We start from the raw sequence: 17,075 nt of genomic DNA, 5'->3' as shown, positions 1-17,075 counted from the left end.
ATACTATTTTGGTACTTAAGTTTTAATAACTTTATTTTTTTTCACTTAAGTTTCATTTTGTGAGTTAATGCCCTCAGTTAATAAAACTAACAATAGTACATGTCACAGCCAGTAAGAATGTGACACTTGTCTAGTTTTTTTAAAAAAATAAAATAAAATAAGTTACTCTATTACGTGTAATTTACACGTAGTTGCCAAGTAGGAGTTTTTTTTTTGGGCACTTTCACCGGATTTTTTCAAGAAAAAAATGAGGGAAATTTCCCTCTTATTCCCGTTTAGCCCTTTCACTAATGCTGGCACTTCTACAGTATCTTTATAGGCGGCAGTCTCTACCTCTTTAAACGGTACAACTACATCACCTCAGGCATGTTGGAAATAAAGATGTGGGCATTGCATGGAGAAAATAAACGTAGAAAATAAACGTAGAATACAAATAGAAACGGAAGTAAATGAAATTTGGACAGTAAGACGATTATGACTTTATCTCTTAGATAAATATTGCCTCTCACTTGTATTAGAAGTTTTGTAAAAGAGAATCAAAGCAATCTTATCTTCAGGATATAATACTACCCAATGTTGCACACTCTAAACACTATTCAGAACAAGAAATATTTTTGTAACAAAAGAGAGGGAAAATAAAATTATTTGTACTTAATAAAACTGGTAGGAATTAAAATATATCTATATAATTTCATATTATCTCAAAAACAGGTTTTTTTAATTAAAATAACGGTTACAGATATTTTAAAACCTAACGTTGAAAAAGCAGTTGAAACTTGAAAACACATGATCTCATATAAAATATTAATCCGAGATATTGAAGAAGTAGTGGTAACCGATCAAAACAAGATAATAGGATAAAAAGTTAGTTATTTATTTAAAACAAATGACTATTAAAACATGATAATAGGAAATCAGTTATTTATTTGAAATTCAAAATAATCATGAAATAATAATAAATTCGAAATTTTAATTTCATGAAATAATATCAACAATCCCTCACTTATTTCAAGAAAATAAAATTTCAATAAATAAAATGTCCATAAAAAATAAAATAAAAATTTGTTGTTACTCCAAAATATTGATACATAAATGAAAGTACTTTTAGGGATGTCTAGTCCATTGGAAAATAATTAGATACTGCTGAGAATAGAAGAGTGTGGAATAGATTAGCTATTTTTATTCCTTTGTTTGGTTGTAATGCTGAAATAGACTATCTAATCATATTCCTTCGTTTGGTACAATGTAATATGTCGATGAATGGAATCATATTGTGGTCAAATTTCCTAAAATACCCTTATAATACAAATACAATTTATATTATTAAGGACTTTCATAAACAACTTTATTATAATTTATATTACTACAATATGTCAGGTATGTGGCCTTTTTTTTTTTTTTTTTTGGCAATTATGCTACAAAATTATTTGTATAAAAAAAATATATATATATAGTTGGAGAAAACATAATCAAACTCGATCTTGAAATCAAAAAAATATAGTTGGAGAATGTATAGAGAATCAAAAGAAATAAAAAAACAGATTATATATTTATATTTTATAAAAACCTTACAGATTATGTTTCTTCGTCAAAGAAAAAAAAAATGAGAAAAAAGTGATACAGAGAAACAGAATAAAAAAATTTAAAAAAATTAAAAAAAAAAAGTACATAAATAAAAAAAACAGAGAAATGGAGAGAAGAAAATCAGAGAGAAACGGTACAAAGAATCAAAAAAAATCATAAAACATAATTTTTTTTAATAACAAATATATATATAAAATTTAAAAAAAAAAAAAAAACTGAGAAACGGTACAGAGAAGGGAGACGGCATAGAGAAAAAAAAAAAAAATTGTTTGCACTTACAAAAAAATTGTACTAGAAGAATAAGAGAGAAAATAGAAAGATAGATAAAAAAAAGAGAGAAAACGAAATATAGAGACGGAGAAAAGATAAACGGATATATATATATATATATAGAGAGAGAGAGAGAGAGAGAGAGAGAAATATAGAAGAATCAGAGAGAGAAAACAAAATTTAATCCTACAAGTGGGGTTTTTTGTGGCAATTTACACAATTAATTTAATCGCACAGGAAATGATTAGCTAAGCCACTCATTTTTTAGTGACTTAGCTAACCCTGTGTGTATGAGATTAGTAATCTCATGAGAATAGGCTATTCCCAAAAATAAAGTGTTACTAAACAAATGACTAGCTATACTTAGGGTTAGCTAGTCCAATCCAAGGGTCTATTCCGCAAACCAAACGGGATAATGTATGACCATTAGATCATTATGAATTTATTACTTAGAGTTTTAGTATTACTATTAGATTAAATGATTAATAATTAAGTAACTAATGCGTTTCTTATAATTTATACATTATAATTACAATTTACGGTAAGTAAAAACTTAACAACTTGAATTTAAATCATATATCATGAATCGTGATAATGAGAACATAGAATATAAGTATATAAGTTATAACAATTAACATTGACCCATTACCCATATAAATTAGATAATGATACAATCATATAACTGTATAAGTATATAAATGTTTACATATAAGATACAATATATATTAATATTGACGTTATATACTCGACCCGTGTTAAGCATTAACATTTTAACATATTAACTAAATAATACTATATGTAATATGATAATAGTGATTAGTGTGTGTGAGTGTGTGATATAAAGCGTTTTACGTTGTGATTTAAAAAATATTTAATCTAAAATAAGAAGAAGAAGAAAAAAACGCGATTAAAAAAAACACAATTTTTAAAATCGTAATTATTAAAATTGAAATAACAAACTGACCCTAAATAATACTACATAACACAATTTTTATTCTTAATTCCTAAATTTTAAATTTTGAATTTTTTATTGAATTTAATCTTAGCCGTCCAATTTAATTAAATTTAATCTTGGCCGTTGAATTTGATAAACTAATTTGAAAGAATTATATGGTGCTCGACATGACATAATAAGCTCATTAATTTAACGTTGTAAGTTGAATAAGAAAGTCAAGATCCTAATAAACGGTCTAGATCATCTACTATGCTTGCATGGAATCGGTTTCACTATTAGACGCACACAAAGGATTAATTTCAGGTGAATATATTCCACGATTAATTCCGTAATGCGTGCGCTTTATTTTTTCTTGTTCGATTTCTATGGATTTGTCAGTATTTAAATCCAAGTTTCATATGAATTGTATTGTGATTAATATGTTAGATTTGTGTTCATTTGGTCAATTTCTCTTTATTTGGATTTCAGTTTCTCTGATAGATTTGTTTTTAGATGTTCGAATCACATGTCCAGATTGATGGATCTGTTTTCTTAGTCCCTGCAACACAGCTGATAGATTTATTTTTGTTTTTTTTTTTAAGTACATATTGTTTGTCCAGAGAGAACTATTATTTGTCCTTTTTTTTTTTCCCCTTATTTCATATAAATTTTTTAAAATAAAGGACCTACATTTTCACAGTTTTATATGTTTAGACTTTTTCTTATCGGATGTAAGCTTGAAAATCATGTTTTATGAAACGGATGTTACTAATTTAAATCTCGTTCACCTTTTTGTCATTGTGCGAACGTATAAGGATCAATTTTTTTTTTTTTCCTAAAAACTTTATAAATTGTCAATTTAATATGTGCTGTTTTGCGCTTTATGAGACATTATACAATTTACAATGTCAGCACAGCTGATAGATTTATTTTTATTTTTTTAAGTACATATTTTTTGTCCAGAGAGAACAGAGAACTATTATTTGTCTTTTTTTTTTTTTTTTCTTGCCCTTATTTCATATAAATTTTTTAAAATAAAGGACCTACATTTTCACAGTTTTATATGTTTAGACTCTCTCTTCTCGGATGCAAGCTTGAAAACTATGCTTTATGAAACGGATGTTATTAGTTTAACTCTCATTCACCTTTTTGTCATTGTGCGAACAACAAAAAAAAAAAAAAATCGAATGCTGAACCTTAAGGATCAATTTACATATTTTTTTTCTTCCAAAAACTTTATAAATTGTCATTTTAATATGTGCTGTTTTGCGCTTTATGAGACATTATACAATTTACAATGTCAAGTTGGTACGACCTATAAATCAGCTGGATCGGAACGACCTGCGTAGCGGCTGGCTTGAACGAATTTGTTGATGCGAATAGAATCGTGTAAACGACATTCCTGACTCAAACAACGTGGTTCGAGTTTCAACATTCCAGTGCACTGAGCAGTGAGCACAGCCTAGACTCCGCTTTACTCCTCCGGAAGGCGTCGGGAGCGAGAGGAAATGGCGACAAGGGAAATGGAAGAAATACAGAAGAAACTGGCAACGCTGAATTACTCAAGAGCCAATGCTCCTGCACAGTCTCTCCTCTTCGCTGGCATGGAGCGCTACGCCCTTCTCGAGTGGCTCTTCTTCCGGTCCTCACAATTTCCCTTTTTCTTTTAGATCTATCTTTTCCCCATTGTTTTACTTCTTTCTTCCAAATCATTCAATTCGAAATGATTCCGGTCCTCACAAATTGGTTTGTTGCAGACTATTGGGTGATAAATCACCATTCTCGCAACAAAGTCAGCAAGGGGATGCCATGGTTCGTGACGAAGAGACTTCTCGCATCCAATGTAAGCCTTCTCATTCATTATCGTTCCATTGATTTACATACTTTGGCAGACTGGTATGAACCAAAAGTTTTGTAATTGGTAATTTTTCCAAGCAGCCTTGTATCGATGCTGCCATCTTAGCTAAAGTTCTCTATATTCTGAAAGCAGCTGGTGTTTTTCTGACTGTTTACTACCTGGTCAAATTTGATATCATTCTACATAATTTGTGACATTTGTACCGACTTTGTGCCCCTTTAATCGTTTGGCTAGGACTATTTGAGCATTTCTTATTTATTGCTATTATTGCTAATGCAAATTCCTTTTTTTTTTTTTTTTTTTTTGGTAGATTTGGCGGAGATTGCAAAGTTTCTGGGATTTACAACTACTATAGATACAGAAGCCATCCAAGTTAGTTGTTCAGTTCCTCCTATACTTATCAATATAGTGGTTAATATTGCTTCACTAATGTTGTAGGCTTATCTATTTTACTCTATACGCATTTTATCTGTGGAAATGAGTCTTGTCTTATTTTTGTTAAATGCTTTTTTTTGGTATTATTATTATTATTTGTATCCAAAGGGATAGTTATTGTCGTTTGTACTCTTGCAATTACAATATTCGTTGATATATTTGTTGCTTTATTAAGTACCTTTGTAAGAGTGTTGGCCTGTTAATTTAGGTACTGTTACTGCTATAAATCATGAATTGACCCAGTTTATGATTGCTTGTCGGTCTTATATGGACATTCTCTTAACAAGGGATTGCAATAGGTTTTTCAAAAATTGAATGCCACAATGTGGATTGAAAATGGCTCAAGATTGTACAAGGCTAGCGCAATTATACTAGAGGAAGATAGACAACCAAATTTGACTTGCATTTCACGGAAACCAAATTGAAATCAATGTTATGGTTGGAGTTCATTAACTAGTTCACAAACTTTTGTATTTCTTTTTCGAAAAATGCTAGGGGTACTAAAAGATGTAACCTCCTTCATGGAAAGAATAAAGGTGGAACATGTATATCTTGGCATAACCGTGGGGAATTAAGTTTGTAATAGAAATTAGAATAGATTATATTAGAGAAAAAAGGACAGGTAAAAGATGATTTGAAAGATTTGCTGGACATGGCACATTATGCATCTGGCCAAGCCTTCATGTTATGCTAGTTGGACATTGAAATGGCTTATGACCATGTCACTCAGGATTTTCTCGTGTCTGTTGAGAAGATGTGGTTTTGGAGAAAGATGGTGCAGATAGCATCTTGTATCTCCTCGGTGTGTATTTTTGTATTGGTGAATGGCACTCCTACGGGTTTCTTTAGTAGTTCCCTTGGCCTGAGACAGGAAGACTCATTTTTTCCATTTCTATTTGTTATTTGTTATGGAGGTGTTAAGTAAAATGATTTATTCTTTAGTAAATGTGGGTCTTTATTCAGGATTCATGGTGGGGCCTAGGAGTGGTGGTACTGTTAATATTTTTTAGATCTTTTTTTTGCTTCTAGCTAAATGTTTCTCTTTTATACTTCATGTGTATTTTGGTTGCGCCTTTGTACTTTGCAACGAATTTATGACTACTGTTAAAAAAAAAAAAAAAAAAAAAATCAAAATCTGTGGATCATATGTTAATGGAACATCATGCACTCTGCATTATATTAGAATGCAGTAAGCCTCACGATCATGTGAATTTTCTCAACTTTTCTAATGCAATGTCCTACTATTTCAGGGACGAGGAAGCTATGAAGATCGCACTGAAATGCTTCGTCTTATTGTTGATCTTGTAGAGGCAAGCATCTATGTTGATAATCCAGAATGGAGGTAGTAGGATTCTAAGTTCTATATTTGGTTGACAACTTAGTTTTTATGTTTGATGAAGAGCAATTGTTTGATTTATTAATCCCGCCCTTGAATAATAAATGCATACTATTTGTTTTCTAATATCTCAAGGTTTTTTGAAACTGAAATTTGGTTTGTGTCTATTTCGTGCAGCATCGATGAGCAAGTGAACAAGGATATACAACTTATAGATTCTATTGCAGAAAAACAAGCTCAAATATTCTCCGAGGAGTGCAAGTTGTTCCCTGCAGATGTTCAAATTCAATCAATATATCCACTGTAAGGATATTCTTTTCCCATTTGTGTTTCAAATTTTTCCCTAAAGACTAGTTATTGAAGTATACAACAACATCATAAGTGAACTTTAAGATTTTCTTTCTCTTTTTTAGATAACCCTGAAATCCCCAGATTCTCTCAGTTTTGGAACTGTCCTTCTGGTTTCTTATATAGTGCTCCTGTACACATAGTCGGTATTATCTGTTATAAAGAAATATAATCAAATGATTTTGGAACAAATTGGAGTTGTTGTTAGGTATCATCAGAACTTGGGGAAGTAATGAAACTATTTCAAGCTTTAGATGGAATGTTTGTCTTGGCATGTATAAAAGATTTGATCACGAATTCTATTCGCAAATATGTTAATGATGGTTACATTTGTTATTACAGATGTACCATTTGAAACTTGGAACATTGTAGAAATGGAATGGGTCAACATGAAAATGTTGATGGTATACTAGGGTTCTCCTGGGTTCACTTAGGAAATAGGTATACTAGGGTTCTCCTGGTTCATTTAGGAAATAACAAGTAAAGAAAGAGTGTATATTTTGTTTGGTGGGGTGGGGGAAGAGAGATTCTTTTGAGAATTACCACTACTACTATTTGTTATTGTTGTTGCTGCTACTGCTCTTGCTTCTTCAACTGCAACCAGCATTTCCTTTTATTTTTTATTTTTTTAATAAGTATTTATTAGAAGTACCAAAATGTTTGCTGTTCTTGTTGTTTTATACAATCTATTATATTTATTATGTTGGCAACATGAATCTTGCTCCACCATTTGAGGCTTTTAGCTGCCCCACCAAATGAATGATACTAGTAAAAAATGACAATTTCGATTCTTTATTTATTTAATTGAAGTGACATTTGTTTTACACGCCATAGATAACTTAATTTGCCGTCAATTCTTTCTTCTTTGGAAAGTTTTTTAGTGGAAGTTTGTTTACAGGCCAGATGTTTCTGAGCTGGAGTTGAAGCTTTCAGAGCAATCAAAGATACTATTGAATCTTCAACTGAAGGTTGACGATTTGGCATCAAAGGTTATCCCTGCTCCTTGCCCCTAACCAGTGTTTCACAATTACTTTTTGAGTTTCTTGTAACATGTTTCTACTACTCAGTGGCTTTATCAGCTTCACCGAGTTAAATATTTGATATCGTCATTTCTGTGTTAACCGTTTAGGACTGGTGGTTATACAACATGGTATAGAGTCTCTGTTTGTTAGGTCTTTGATTCAAGTTCTAGTGTAATCTTTTCTGCTTATTGGCCCACTTCTTGATCGCTTCTTTTAGTAGTGAAGGTTCTTTTAACATTTCATGCATCTTCTTATATCACGGTTACACAAAATAATTGCTAGTCAATTTTTTGTTCCTCAATAAATTAAAAACCTATCAAGTCGGCTCATTTGAAGGTGTCAATAATAACTGAGTTTAGTTTGTCAACTTCTTCTCCCACCTGTTGTTGGCATGGGCATCAATTAGTTTATAAGAGGTAAGGCTATATTGCAGATCTTACATTTCTCTGGTTCCTAATTTAGCAAAGAACATCTATGAAGTGTTTCCATCATTTTCTTGTTTAGATGAAAGTAGACGTAATTTATTCCTTCCGTATTTTCTTTTTGTTCTTGGCACAAATTAGTCATATTAAAAATGTAAAGTTGTAGAGTCCCCTTCAAAGTAGCATATAAACTTCTGGAGCTCACTGTGATGCAATTGAAGTATTTGTTTCAAGGTTGCTGTCTCAGGATGACAGGAGCATCTCTTTGTCTCATTTCTGTATTTTTTTTTTTTTGCTTTCTGTCATGTCAGAACTTGGTTTGTATTTTGGTTATATTTTCCTTTCAGGCATTTCTCTTGTATGTTTTTCATGTACTAGAATTGTGTTCCTTTTTGTGCTTTTAGTAACTTTTACAAGAAAAAACTGAGTACTATTATCTGTAGTTATGAAATTTATGCTCAAAGTCTCGAGACTATTTTGTAAGGACAAAACAATTGTCTGTCCTTGGGCCTTTGCACAAGTCGGGGATGCATAGGGTTTGGTTGCAGTACATTATAGGTTTGGATCTTGACTTGAAGGAAATAAAAAATAAATAAATAAGCATGTCTTTTTTTCCCCCCATATCCCTGTAAAGAATTATTTTCGCATTTTTTTTCAACTTCTTATCTTTCTGATTTGATCTAGTCCGCTTTTTTCTGCGGGATGTACTTCCCAATTTTGAATTTACTGCTTTTTTATTTTTGTTTTTTCGTTTTTCCCTATGCACACCGGTAATTTGTCTGTTATAGCAATGTATTTTTTATTTTCTTCCTTTTGTATCACTGCGGTCATTATTTTGCCTCTATGGATATAGCATGCTTACAACCCAAATGAGGAGTATGCAGAGGTGGAATCCCAATTGCGGGCACATTTGGAATCTTTTCTAGAAACTGCAAGATCATTTAATATGATTTACACCAAGGTCTGGCCTGCTCTTCCTTTGCTTTTAGAATGTTTGTTATCTCACTTTTCCTTTTACTTGTGCCAACTAATTGAAGAGTCATGCTATATGCTTTCACCTGATGAATTGTAATGTTTTTTCATAAATTTCACATTCACATATACGGTTTGATTGGCCTAAGGAGTTTTACCACTTGTTGCAGCCTTATCCTTAGTTGAAAAGTTCTAAGATAGAATCTGTTGAATTTTTTTACAACTGCTGTGAAATTTTTTGACATTCATTTTTTATTCCCAGGAATGTTTCAGTAGAACTTTCTTGCTATGCTTGTAGCTCTACACTCACATACTGTTCCACAGTTTATGAATTTCATTTTTTCTTTTCTTTGTAGGAAATTCGTCCCTGGACGCACATGATGGAGGTACCACAGCTCCATGGGTTTGGCCCGGCTGCCAATCGCTTATTGGAGGCATACAAGATGCTTTTGAAGGTATATTTCTTTGTAGATTATTGGCATGTTTTTTCTTTGATCTTATGCTTTTCCTTTTTATATGGTTGTGATTGTGAACATCTCTCTATTAGATTCCTTTTAGTTTTTATATTAGACTGACACATAAGCCCAGTTAAGATACTGATAGCAATTTTTTACTACCAACATAAGATGCTGTATATTAATTGTATGAATATTTGTATTATTTCAAAATTTACAAGGCATCTGATTGCGAAGAAGTGATAATTCTGTTTTTTCTTTTTTCCATTTTTCATGTAGTCATGACTCATGGATACAAGTGCAAATTTTTGTCACAAAATTACATCTTAGATCCAAATTCTTTGAGATGCAGGTCTAATTACAACACATTCATAGATATGCAGTCTTGTGCTTTTTATGTCATGGACTGTTTTAAAGAGTTGTTTGTCCTTCTAAAGAAACTGATACGACCACTAATTTGGATGACCTTTCTGCATTGATCGTAGTTCCTAGGGAACTTGAGAAATCTTCGAGATTCCCATGCAGCTCTTGCTGTTGGATCGTGTGAAACTGTTGCCGGCGAGCCTTCTTCCGTCACGAGAATAATCTCCGAGTGTGAGTCGGCACTGACATTCTTAAACCGTGACCTTGGAATTCTCTCTGCTTCCATTGCTCGCGAGCAGGGTGAGGAGGTGAAATTACGAAGAACAACAAGAGGCACGTTGAACAAAGCAATCTGCCATGCAGGAGTAATGCCGTGAGAGATGGAGAAAATACACTAAACACGCCCCATGTTTGCTGTTTGACGCCGTATATACCTTTGAAATCAGGAAGTCTTCACAGCTGTGAATCTTTTTGAAGTTTGGTTGTCTCACAACTCTCTTTTTTTGACAAAGGCTTGTCATGATATGTAGCTTTAGCTTTAGGTCCAATAACGATAAGATGAAGGTGATATATTAATTTTATTAATGAATTTTTATTTGAACAATTTTGTTTTGAATTTATTATTCAGCCAGCCATAACCAGCTGGTAGAGGGGTGGTGTGCTGTGTGGGCTCCAAAACGCGGTGCCATTGTTTTTTCTTCAGTTTCTTGAGAAATACAAAAACGTAGCCGTTTACATTTGTAATTTGTTTGAGCTTTAGTGGGGGGTAAAATCAAGCCGTCCTTCTGAATTATTTGGTAACAATTGAGGACTAAAAAAAAAAGAACAAAGGCCCCATATAAAGAATATAAAATAGTGGAGTGTTATACATTTCAATTTTTTTTTCTCAAAAGTTGGTTTTTAAATGATATGTCATCATTTTGTAAGATTTATTATTTTAGAAAGTATGTCACCAATTTATGGGATGATGACACATGATTTGGGAATTAACTTTTGAGAAGTAAATTTGGGATGTGTAGCATTTTTTTATAAAATATTATAATATCATCGAAAGGCTGGTTGACGGTGGCCGACGCCACCCCCTAGGTTGAGCTGGGGTGGCCAGCCACCCTTGGGGGAAAATGTGGGGGTTTGCTCATGTTTTTAAAAAAATTATTTTATTTTATATTTATTTTTAAAATTTACATAATATTTTATTATTTTATATTGAGTGAGACACGTGGCGGTTTTATGGCTGTTCGATAAAAATGAATAGCCAGAATTTCAAAAAAAATCCACTGGCAATTCTCTCACTATTGCCGTGGATCTCAATCCTCTAGAGTGACATATTAGCTAGGTTTATTTTGTAAACCATTTTAACATTCAGAGCATTTATATATATACAATGATGCATTTTTAAGAAGAAATAATAGTGTAACATGTAGAAAAAACATTTATTAAATAAAGCATGATAAAATAAGCAGTAATAATTTAATCCATTTAGAGGAGGTAGAGAATACTATTGATACAATAATTGACGGAGTAGAGCTAACAGCTATTCACACTAGCTATCTTTTATTATCTACAGACTACATGTTGCTATATTTCTATGAAAGTTAGGAATTCCCAATGGAAGGCCCAAGTAGTCAAAGGGAATGGGGCCACTGAATTGGGGCTTACATTTTCCACTGGCCCAATAATCAATTCGCCCAATATTCAAATAGCCTAGACTTGATTTTATGGCCACTTAGGAACCTCGCACCTAACTTGAGGCACATGGCAACAAAGGGGTAACAAATCCACCATAATTATTGAAGTACTTTCTAACGTCCCAGGCATCCCATCAAACCAATACCACATCTATATAAAGGTTGGCTAAAGGCAAGGATCCGGTATGCTTGCATAGTTGCATGATCATCAATCTCTTTCATTTTCTGTTTTATACCTTTACTGACTTAACTATAGGAGGGGGTGTTGTCGCCCTCTTCGCCCTATGCGGCGCACCATTTTGACATTTGCTTATCTTGCAGGGATCTCAGATCGAAGACTGAACGTGCATAATCACAAGTTAATTTTTGGCATTAACAACCAACAAAGACCATCCATGGAAGGGGTCCGACAGGAAAATATATCTGAGTCTAGGAGGGAAGAAGTCTTTTTCTTTTTTAGTAGTAAAGGTTACTTTGAAAAAGAAGGATACATGCTTTAGGGGTTTTATCTCATTAGTATTCTTCAAGCATTGGTGTTCACTTAATACTTGTCAATTGTAACCCTTGTACTCCGTTTATTTCGACATAAAATATTTTTTGAATGTTTGGCTCAAACCAAAAAATAATAGTCAAACCAAAAATATTTTATATTTGACCAAAAAAGCTTTTTTAGTTTCGAAAAATGGTCTATTTTTTAAAAAAATTTGTAAACCATTTTTCGAGTGGCCTCCTGTAATGGTTCTGCCCATGAACTTTCCTGCTTTGCTCAGTCCACTGCCAACGATCCAAACTCTGGCCCCAACGCCAGTTCCCACAATCCCAACTCCGGCACCGAGACCAGTATTCCAACACCAGACCCAACCAGTGATGCTGCTCCATCAAGTGCATCCATTGTACTCCCTATAACTCCCTCTTGTTTCAGTTTCTTTCTTTGTTCTATGATCATCTTCTCTTGTTCCAGAGCAATCAACTGCTCTTCCTTGTTAAATTCATGATACAAGACCTGAAAGTCATACAGAACAATACCCTTAATAAATATAACTGAAAACAAAATCAATCCCTCCTGCATAGCATACATATCAATGGAAATTGCCAACAATTAAATGAATAATATCATTGTATACCAGGCCTCCCCTAACATACAGAAGGGGACAAATATTAATAGAAATTTAACACAATATCTGTGTCACAAAGATAATAAAATAATAATTTCTAATTAGAAATGTCTACCTTAATAATAAGATTACCCCTATCCTTCTTATCTTTAATTTTCAGCATGTCAAGTGATGGTAGCAGTCTCAAATTATACTCTTTTCCGATTTCAGCTTCCAGCTGAATCAAAGGCAGCTTTACTATTCCCAATCTCTTGTCTTGCCCAATGTCCTTATCAAAAACCTGTTTAGAAGAGTTCATGAGCATTACTTCTAGTAACAGATATAAGATTTACAGAGTGAAGGCAGAGAGCAATTTGGATCACACAACAGGAGAAAAGCTCTCGTTTGAATAGAAAAAAAAGAAGGGGGCAGGAACACATTCGCAACTCAGCTACACATGGAGATAAATAACTCGACCATCTTCTCTTGATAAGTGAAAAATGACTCGACCATCACATGAAAATGACTAAAAGTTTCATATATTTGGATCTGTGACAATTCAGCTTAGGTACATCTAAAACTGTACATATAGATGGTAAGGGATAAACCATGTCTACCTCTAAATATACTGTGACTCTGCATGCATGTGTGTGTGCAATTGCGCAAAAACAGTACTTCCATCAGATATGACCAGAACATACATCCAGAGCTCAAAGATTCTACTTTATAGTGTATTCGATTTGCATGTTTTTTACATCTCTCCTAACATTTCTTAAAAACTTTATTCTCATGCTTTCCTGGTCATTATAAGATATCCACAATCTGTTCAGAAGCTCAATTCAAATTTTCAACCTACCCTTGTTCTGTTTATTTCTGCTACAGTTTCCACCATCATTCCTACTATGCATCAGCTGCCAGACACAGTTTTTCTTTTGGGTGTGTGTGTCGAGCGGGGGGTTTGGATAAACTTCAATGCTATAGATATATATCCACTATGGATTAAATCCCATATCTCTACATCTAAAAAGAAGAAAAATATTATTAGCCTACAGGACAAGTTTGGAATAAACCATACTGAATTATATGATTTACAGCTTCATTTGAAACTTTGTAATTTACATGTTTCTCATTACAAAATATTACTACTTTTTCTAACAATATTTACATGGTTAAAATCTTAAAAAATGTAAATAAGTAAACACTGGCCTTAATTTTAATCTGTGGATATCTTTTATTTTCTTCTATAAAGATTATACATATCATTGTTTGGCATATATTTTGAAGGCTACGACTTAATTTGCTTGGTTGTTGTCTGTAAGGGCCTGTTTGGGAGTGCGATTTCAATAAGTGCGATTTTAAAAATTGCGTTTTTAAAAATTGTGTTTTTAAAATCGCTACTTTTTAAAATCGTACAGGCATTTGGTAAAACATACTAAAAAGTACTTTTTTTATCAATTGAGTGTTTGGATAACATTAGCATATAATTGCGGTTTCATGACCAAATTACCAATAAGAATGAACAAGATAGAAAGGATGAAGAAAAAAAAAAAGAGAAAAGAAGGATTTTAATATATTTTAGGTGGATATTCTTGGTATTTTTTTCATTCCCGTTCTAAAAAAGGTAACTATTGCGCCAAATATCTTTTTAATAGAAATCGTGATTTTGTTTTAAATTCGCACTTTTTTCAAATAAGCACAATCTAATCAGCTTATGGAAATCGCAGATTTTTTTGCGATTTTAAAATTTGCATTTTTAAAATCGCAATCTCAAATACCCTAAAGTTGCGATTTGGTTTAAAATCGCAGATTATTTTTTTTTAAACGCACTCCCAAACGCACCCTAAATATCCTTGCATCAAATAAGGGCAAAATAAAAATATTTATGTTATCTTCTGAAGAGAATGGGGGAAGGTATAATTTTCCTAGAGGTGACTTGTGAATATCACTCAATTAACAAGGGGAATATAAAATTTCGGAAAATTTGTACTCTTTCCCGACTTTCCCACAACTTAATTTGGAATAAAATCAAACACTAAATAAACTAACACTTAAGGCACTATAAATACGAATCCTACGATCCCAGAAACTGTAGATTCTTGCAGAAGCAATGTATTCAGAGAATCAGAGATCTGGCAGAAGAGCATAGCAGAAGTGAAAAAAAGGGGTGTTAGTGTGTCTCCTTGTCTTCTGCAATCATCTCGAATTTTTGATCCCAAACAGGATTAAGGTTGTTTTCAACAACCTTTGTTTAGACCTTGAATAGTGGCCGAATATACACAACAACATAGGGATCGGATTTTCCAATCATTTCCATGCTCTTCAAATCAATTGCTTTCACGACCGTCAAGGTAAGCTGTCCCTGAGGTTTAAGTTCTAATTCACTGCATAAGAAACAAAGGAAAACGTCACACAACTTGAAAAAAGAGATACTTGACATTCTTGTGATGAACTGAACATCTGAGGAAATAATTTAAAGCTGACTGTTTAAGCATATGCAAGTGAAAAGGAGAGATATATATCTACAGAAGATCTCAAAATAGACCTATAAGGGCAGGAACTAAAAGAGAGGAAGAAAAAAAAATTCATAACCGTATAAGGTACCCTAAGAGTCTCAGGGTGGGCTTGGGACTTATGCCTACTAGTCTCATCCTCCGATCCTTTCCTCAAATTATCTTAGAAAAAAAAAAAAAACAAAAACCACAAAAATGGAGATTCATAATTACCTTGCATCAACAGGTATACCACCAATTGGAACAACAATCCTATGGGGCCACTGGAGCATATCTGTGACAATTGTATTCACGGTATCCTGCCAAAGATAAGTGTAAACAGCATAATGAGTTTAGCAACAATACAAAATCAATCGGGAGAAATGAAATATAATTTGAGAAATGCTAGAGCATCTACTCTTGCCTTCTCCCATCATTCTCCTTACCTTTTTTTAAAAAACAAAAATCAACCATTAGATTTGTAGGACCCATATGAAAATAGATCCAAATGGTAGATTTGAAAAAAGGGAGGATGGAGAAGGATGGGAGAAAGGGCAAGAGTAGATGCTCTAGCATTTTTCATATAATTTGGATACAAGAAGAAAACTTACATCAATCATATCAGAAAGTCCAGGGATGGCTGTTAAGCTTCCACCAACAGCCTTCAAAGTATAATCGATTCTAGGCTTTGGCTGATTAAATGTAAATGAGAATATTAGTGAATTCCAAAATATGTGTAACTGATTAAAAAAGTAGTAACCATGCTTACCATGTCACTATGTGTCAATCTAACTATCCCACTATGCCATTAGATGTCAGCTCACTCAAAATCCCCAACCATAAGATTAGTAACTTGATGCTTAATCACTTAAGGAAAAAAGGTGTGGAAGAAAAAAACACTTGATGCTAAGTTATGCACTTTAAAAAGTTTTCTTAACTCCGTACCCATGGCATACTTAGAAAGGTTGAGTGAAAACAAACACATAAAACTGTGTCCTATTTTTCCATTACTACTTTGAGAAGAACACCTCACAGTTATCAACCCCTCACATCAATGAGTGCAGTTCATCTATAAACCCATTATCAATGGGTGTATTGTGTTGACAAAAGAATGGTCAAAAACTAGAACTGCAGTTCAAAGTTACTCACCCAAAAAACCACAAAATGGTACACCGACAAAAAAATCGGCAAATTAACCCAATCAATCGTTATGCTTGAATGCCTTCACTTGGATTGGCTAGGTTGTAAAAAATTTGATATTTTAACCAAAAAAAAAAAATTGTTGCAAGACTAGTTGATTTTACAACAGATTAAGAGATCACAAAGTTTTTCTAAGTCTAAAGGGACACTTGATTATTTGTCCAGAATGAATACTAGTGATCACCCTCATAAACAATGTCTCAAATATGGCAACTCGCTACAGACTGAAAATGAGTTCATAACTTCCTGTTTATAAAGCATGCACTTATTGTTGGGGCTGACTTGAAGTTCAAAAAAATTGCTTTGCCATAATTGTGGGAAAAGAAAAGAAACCAGTGACATTGCATACATATACATAGATAAATATATGTATGTCTTCATAGCATCATCATAATAAGAAGCAAGTGGTACAAAATTGCCACCAAAAAAAAAATAGTAACCGCTATCTCTATTTCCAATCTTCTATTATCAAACTTAAGTCACTCTTACATAATAAAGCTATTTATATTGTCCCTTGGTAACATCATAATATGTATACTACAGAAACATTTATTATTTTTAATATGAAAGTTATCTGCATTCTACAAAATACATTAGCAATAGTT

General features: G+C 32.8%; 1 protein-coding gene and 1 pseudogene across 2 annotated transcripts; one reads left to right on the top strand and one right to left on the bottom strand.

Moving 5' to 3' along the window:
- Positions 1 to 4,144: 4,144 nt before the first annotated feature.
- LOC132166745 (AUGMIN subunit 7) lies at positions 4,145 to 10,619 on the top strand. The gene is made up of 9 exons (XM_059577623.2): positions 4,145 to 4,430; positions 4,546 to 4,631; positions 4,957 to 5,018; positions 6,332 to 6,423; positions 6,595 to 6,720; positions 7,664 to 7,754; positions 9,063 to 9,170; positions 9,538 to 9,636; positions 10,122 to 10,619. The coding sequence occupies exons 1-9, from the start codon at positions 4,297 to 4,299 to the stop codon at positions 10,374 to 10,376; spliced, it is 1,053 nt and encodes a 350-aa protein (XP_059433606.2). The 5' UTR covers positions 4,145 to 4,296; the 3' UTR covers positions 10,377 to 10,619.
- Positions 10,620 to 11,467: 848 nt separating this feature from the next.
- On the bottom strand, positions 11,468 to 16,006 carry LOC132162147 (calcium-dependent lipid-binding protein-like; annotated as a pseudogene). Its single transcript, XR_015909477.1, has 5 exons — positions 15,882 to 16,006; positions 15,505 to 15,590; positions 14,953 to 15,162; positions 12,918 to 13,098; positions 11,468 to 12,690 (listed from the first exon to the last, which is right to left on the bottom strand). The product of XR_015909477.1 is annotated as a calcium-dependent lipid-binding protein-like (transcript).
- Positions 16,007 to 17,075: the final 1,069 nt, after the last annotated feature.

This window comes from Corylus avellana, chromosome 11 (genome assembly GCF_965113065.1).
Source record: "Corylus avellana chromosome 11, dhCorAvel1.hap1.2, whole genome shotgun sequence".
Classification (NCBI taxonomy): Eukaryota; Viridiplantae; Streptophyta; class Magnoliopsida; order Fagales; family Betulaceae; genus Corylus; species Corylus avellana.
The sequence above is the reverse complement of the archived record's forward strand: the minus strand, read 5'-3'. Positions and strand labels throughout refer to the sequence as shown.

Excerpts from the sequence above, each read along its gene's own strand:
- LOC132166745 (XM_059577623.2), top strand. The coding sequence starts at position 4,297 with ATGGCGACAAGGGAAATGGAAGAAATACAGAAGAAACTGGCAACGCTG. Across the intron at positions 6,721-7,663 it reads ATTCAATCAATATATCCACT|GCCAGATGTTTCTGAGCTGG; the intron begins GTAAGGATATTC and ends GTTTGTTTACAG. Across the intron at positions 7,755-9,062 it reads TTGACGATTTGGCATCAAAG|CATGCTTACAACCCAAATGA; the intron begins GTTATCCCTGCT and ends CTATGGATATAG.